The sequence below is a fragment of the Curcuma longa genome, chromosome 15 (genome assembly GCF_044706935.1).
Source record: "Curcuma longa cultivar G26 ecotype Majalengka, Jawa Barat chromosome 15, ITB_CL_G26_1.1, whole genome shotgun sequence".
Classification (NCBI taxonomy): Eukaryota; Viridiplantae; Streptophyta; class Magnoliopsida; order Zingiberales; family Zingiberaceae; genus Curcuma; species Curcuma longa.
The window spans coordinates 7,590,925-7,596,905 of record NC_133875.1 but is presented as its reverse complement, the minus strand read 5'-3'; the positions used below and the strand labels follow the sequence as shown (position 1 = coordinate 7,596,905).

General features: G+C 37.2%; 1 protein-coding gene across 4 annotated transcripts; it reads left to right on the top strand.

Annotated features, from left to right (window-relative positions):
* Positions 1-707: 707 nt before the first annotated feature.
* LOC141846749 (uncharacterized) lies at positions 708-5,329 on the top strand. 4 transcript variants are annotated; one of them, XM_074734790.1, is made up of 3 exons: positions 719-968; positions 1,200-1,276; positions 2,039-5,329. In XM_074734790.1, the coding sequence occupies exon 3, from the start codon at positions 2,087-2,089 to the stop codon at positions 5,108-5,110; it is 3,024 nt and encodes a 1,007-aa protein (XP_074590891.1). In that variant the 5' UTR covers positions 719-968; positions 1,200-1,276; positions 2,039-2,086; the 3' UTR covers positions 5,111-5,329. The 4 variants fall into 4 exon arrangements, with proteins under 4 accessions (XP_074590893.1, XP_074590891.1, XP_074590890.1 ...); XM_074734791.1 differs by having other exon boundaries at positions 739-788; XM_074734792.1 differs by lacking the exon at positions 1,200-1,276 and having other exon boundaries at positions 708-788.
* Positions 5,330-5,981: the final 652 nt, after the last annotated feature.

Below are 5,981 nucleotides of genomic sequence, written 5' to 3'. Positions count from 1 at the left end.
TGTCTGATGGAACGAAAACTTCTTCCATATCAATATCAAATATCTAATCAACCTCGATCCATTTAAACTTTTTTTATTATTAAATATTCAATCAATCTTGACCTACCTAACAAACCTTAACCTATTTAACATTTTATCTTTAATCATCAAACATATTATTTAAATATATTATTCAAACATTAAAATCTTTAATTATAATCAACTTAGTCAATTGCCCAACAAAAGAGATATTACGTAAGGTATTTGAGCATGCCAATCAGTCTAGTTTGATAGTGCGCTTATTGGTACACTGAGTCCACAAAATAAAAATAAAAAAATTAATAAAAATATCAAAGAAAAGAGAATTTATCATGGAACCATTGATAGAGACCTTACATGGTTGCCCAATAGCAATATTTATAGTGCTATACCAGAAGAAGATGAGTAGATGAAGCTTCCTTGAGTTACCTTGTTCACGCCACTTTCAAAAGATCAATGAGCTCCTTAACTACTTTATGCAACTTTGCCCCAAGCCAATTTTGAACCACAAATTCACTTGTTTGGGTAAAATTGAGCTATTTCAATGCACATTAATTCTACAAAATCTTCTGAAGTGAAATAATATTAGAAAATAATAAATTATATAATAATAATAATAATAATAAATTAATAAATAAAACCACGTCTCTATTTTACAGTGGCGCTCCGCTGTGTTTTTAGAATACTCTATTCACCAAGACTGAGCGCACGAAGTGGAGGTATCCATCCATGTGATAGCGCGTCGGCGACCTCAGGAACCCAACAAAGACGTAAGCTTCCTCCATCCGAATCCCCTCCTTCTTTCTCCTGCTCGATCTTGGGGCTTGATTCTTCCTAGGGTAGGTTCGTTGTCGATCCCGCTATGGCCGCTCACTCGCCTTCCTTTTGAATCTCTAAATTGCATCCCTGCTTTCCTTTCTTCCCTTTGGTGCACTGAGGAGAGCGATCGGGTAAGCTAGCAGCATAATAAAGATTTGTATTTTTTTGTTGTTGTTGTAGTTTTCTGAGTCCTGTAATGGTTCTTGTTGCAGTTTGATTCATTTGTTTTATTGATTTTTGTTGGAACCCTTTAGGATCTGGTGGCACTAGGTTATGTTTTTTCTACTTAAAATATCTTCTTTTGCCCTGTCAATCTTAAAGTTTGGATTTTTTTTTTTTTACTTTATTTTACCTCTTTACAGAGAATCCAGTTCGTAGAGTGTTGGCTTGAGTGCAGATCTTGAAGCTGTTAGGGTTTGAATCTGTCGATAGAAAGTTTGTATGTTCTAGATTCTGTTGACTTTCTATGCTATCCGTTATTGAATGACTGATTGCTTCCTCTGGATTTGATGGCTGAAAATACCTTTCTAATTGATATGTATGCGCATTAGATTCTAGAATTTCTTTGTTTGTCTATAAATATCTGACAAGATCTTGAAGATTTTCTTCATGATTAATATGCAAGAAGACACAAGTGTTCCTGGATTCCCTAACTCTGGAAACTATAAAGTTTCCAGCTTATTTTTGGCAAAATTTGGCTCAGGAATTGCCTGTTATAATAAATTTTGTGCTAGTAGGTTATTTTGGTTGTGCTTTTATTCTTTTGCTAGTGGTTTCCATTTCTTCATTTGGAAATGGTTAGCTCTCACGAAAAGACCTTTTGTTTTGCCTTTTAACTATTTTGCTTGTACTGTTGGAAAGCTGATTTTCAACCATGTTATCAAAGTTTGTAAAAATATATTATAAAATTGATACTATTTCCACTTTAAAAGTTTCAGCACTGTTGGAGTACTCCACACTTTCTTTGTTTCTGTGGAAGATTAGATTCTCCTATCACATGTAATAACAGTCCATCACGGCCTAGGCAGCCTCATAATGCAAATCTAAGTTGTATACTGATTTATTGATTTAATAATATGGTTCCTTCTTTTACCCACTAGCTGAAAAATTGCGCATTTCATCCATCATAAATTTAATCCTTGTAATTTCAGAATACCAGTTTATTTGTGTTAATAAGTTTCCATGTTTCTGAGTGATGCAGTCTTGATGCACTAATTGGTACCCGTTGCTCTCATATGAAAATGGATATATGGAGCTTCAACAAGAAAGCTCCAGTGTCAGGGCATTGTTTGCAACAAACCTCAGGAATCCGTCATCTTCTTCTTCAGCATTTGTCTCTGCTAATCAGTCTCCTTTCTTCTCCCCTCGGTCACCATCAACACATGCATCTGGACCTATAAAAAATGACAATGCAGTGAGCCCAAATGATGTTGTTGCAAGTGTTGGTCAACTAGGATCCCTATCTGGATGCTTACAACCAATTTCTAATATTCATTTTCTTGCTTCCAATCATTCTCCTTCTCCAAGTTTTTGTTCTTCCAGTAATTTTGAAACCCCAGCAACCTTTTACAACAGCAACCTAGGCCTAGTATCCTCCTTTAATGGCTTTTGCAATGCCAGTTCATCTAATAATAGCCAGGGAATTGAAAATTGTTACTTGGGCCATAGAGCAAAGCATAAGAGGCCAGGAAAAAACCAAGGGAAGTTTTCAGGTTCTCGGCCTTCCCCTTCAGTTTCTTCAACTAATAAGTATAGGAATTGTGATGTGTACATTGGATTTCATGGAAGGAAGCCTTCTTTACTGAGGTATGTTCATTGGCTTCGAGCAGAGCTTGAAATTCAGGGGATCAGTTGCTTCACATCTGACAGAGCCCGATGTAGGAATACTCGTAGCCATGATGCAGTTGAGAAAATGATGAATGCTTCTACCTATGGAGTTGTGATACTCACAAAGAAGTCATTTGGCAACCCTTATAGCATAGAGGAGCTTAGGTATTTCCTGAGCAAGAAAAATCTAATTCCAATTTACTTTGATTTGAGTGCTGCTGATTGTCTTGCTAGAGATATAATTGAAAAGAGGGGTGAATTGTGGGAGAAATATGGTGGTGAGTTGTGGATGCTCTATGGTGGCTTGGAGAGAGAATGGAGAGAAGCTATTGATGGACTTTCGAGAGTGTTAGATTGGCAGTTAGAAGCATTTGATGGTAACTGGAGAGATTGCATAATGCAAACAGTGGTTTTTCTAGCTACAAGATTAGGTAGGAGAAGTGTGATTGATAGAATTAACAGATGGAGGGAAAGAGTGGAAAAGGAAGAATTCCTGTTTCCTCGAAATGAAGACTTTGTCGGGAGGCAAAAGGAGCTCTCAGAATTGGAGCTTATTTTGTTTGGTGATGTCACTGGAGATGGGGAAAGAGAGTACTTTGAACTCAAGACTCGGCATAAGAGAAGATCACTGCTAATTGGGAAATCTGACAAGCATCATGAAAAAGAAAACTCAAAAGATCTACAATCAGAGAGTAGTAGCAAAGGAAAAGAGCCAGTTCTGTGGAAGGAATCTGAGTATGAAATAGAGATGCAAAGGTTGGGAAGTCCACTAAAGCAATATCGTCCTTTGAGGCGAAAGAATGGGTGCAAACATGCTAGGAAGAGAAACCCCCCCAAGATATTATATGGCAAGGGTATTGCTTGTGTCTCTGGAGACTCTGGAATTGGCAAGACAGAATTAACCTTGGAGTATGCTTACAGGTTCTCTCAAAGATACAAAATGGTACTGTGGGTTGGAGGGGAAGCTAGATATATTCGCCAAAATTATTTGACTCTGCGGAATCTTTTGGATGTTGACATTAGCAATGAAAACCATTCTGTTAAAAAGGGAAGAGCGAAGTGCTTCGAAGAGCAGGAAGAGGAAGCTATTGCAAGTATCAGAAAAGAACTAATGCGTGACATTCCGTTCTTGCTTATAATAGACAATTTGGAGAATGAGAAGGACTGGTGGGACCAAACAGATATCATGGATCTGTTGCCACGATTTGGTGGGGAAACACATGTGATAATAACCACAAGACTTCCACGTCTGATGAACTCAGATCCGTTGAAGCTTTCTTACTTATCTGGTGCAGAAGCATTGACTTTGATGAAAGGAAGTATAAAGGATTATCCTATAGTGGAGATTGATGCTCTCAAGGCCATTGAGGAGAAGCTTGGCAGGCTTACCCTTGGTCTTTCTATAGTAGGTGCCATTCTTTCTGAGCTTCCTATCACTCCAAGTAGACTTCTTGATACTATAAATAGAATGCCTATGCGAGATTTATCATGGACTGACAAAGAGACAATTACATTCAATAAAAAAGCAGCTCTTGTTCAACTTCTAGATGTTTGTCTTTCAATCTTTGATCATGCAGATGGACCAAGAAGTTTGGCAACTAGAATGGTTCAGGTAAGTGGTTGGTTTGCTCCTTCTGCAATTCCAATCTCTCTCTTAGCTTTTGCCGCCCACAAGGTTCCAGAGAAATATGATAGTTCTTCACCTTGGAAGAAGTGCTGGCATGCCTTGACCTGTAGCTTAACTGTTTCTCATAGCAAGAGATCTGAAGCTGAGGCATCTTCTATGTTAATCAGATTTGGATTTGCAAGAAGTAGCAACAAACCTGACTGTGTCCTTGTGCCTGAGCTTATCAAGTTGTATGCTCGTAAAAGAGGAGACATTCGATTTGCTCATGCAATGGTTCAAGCAATTTACCTTAGAGGTTCCATCTCTCTATTTCCTGAACATATGTGGGCAGCTTGTTTCTTGCTTTTTGGCTTTGCATCAGATCCCATCATGGTGAAACTCCGACCGTCTGAGTTGCTTTATTTCGTGAAACGGGTGGTTCTACCACTTGCAATAAATATGCTTGTAAATTTGTCACAGTGCAACGTTGCATTAGATCTCCTCAGACTCTGTACTGATGTCTTAGAAGTTTCTGCAGAATCTCTCATTTCTCGAAATGAGAAGTGGATTGAAAGATCTTTCTGCTGTGTCAGACAAGTTCAATCGAATTCCCAGAACACATATCTATGGCAGGAATTATCACTTCTGAGAGCAACTGTTTTAGAGACCAGAGCAAAACTAATGCTTAGAGGGGGACAATATGACAAAGGAGATGATCTCATCCGGGAAGCTATATTTATTAGGACTTCAATATGCGGTGAACATCATCCAGACACCGTATCTGCGCGAGAGACACTAAGTAAAGTTACAAGACTTCTTACAAATGTCCAAGTTAGTTAATTTTATCATTTATTTTGAAGTTTGGTATACATTCTTTCATGTGGATTCATATTAGAATCACATAAATGTCTCAGTTCAAAATAACAAGTAAATTGGCCATATTTACATTACTTGTCTAATTTCTCCCCTTTCATTTCCAGCTTTAGACTTTTCTTTATCTATCAGCCCTTGTGAAAACACTGTCCGTATATATGAGATAGATCCAAGTGGTAACACTTTGTGGACGATTTTATTTATCAGGATCTTGTTCTGTGCTAGTCCATTAGGCAGGTGAATGTTACTTATTTATTTCAACTTAAAACTGGCAGATGAACAAGGGTTATATATCTATTATACTACTTCAGCTTAATTTGGTTCAACAATGTCTTGGTCTTAGGAAATGCATGAATAAAATGTTTCCTTCAAAATGCTGGAATCATCCAACTTTGCCCTTGAAACATCGACACAAACAGTGCTTTAGAAATTGTAACTGCCACATATACTCTTTTCTTGGACTAAATGTTATAGATTCCTTCAATAGTATTGCTAATGAAGGGTAATTATGATAGTTCATTTCAATATTTGGAGACACAGTGGAGTTTTCTCGATTAGCTGCTTGAAAATAAAAATGCTGCTATAGATATTCATATGAGAAATGCCTTCAAAGTTATCCTCAATGCCTTGCCCCTTAATGTCTTGTGATATCTGAATCAAACAACTTTCTTTTCTTTAGCATTATCTTAGTTAATCCTCATGGCGAGTTTGGTACAATTGTTTATTTATGAATTCTCATAAAATAATAAGTTCTTTGATTTATTTCCAAAACGAATTTGAAATAAATTCTCATGAAATCACTCTTTCCTTATTGTTCTTAGCTGTGTTTGCTCACTTC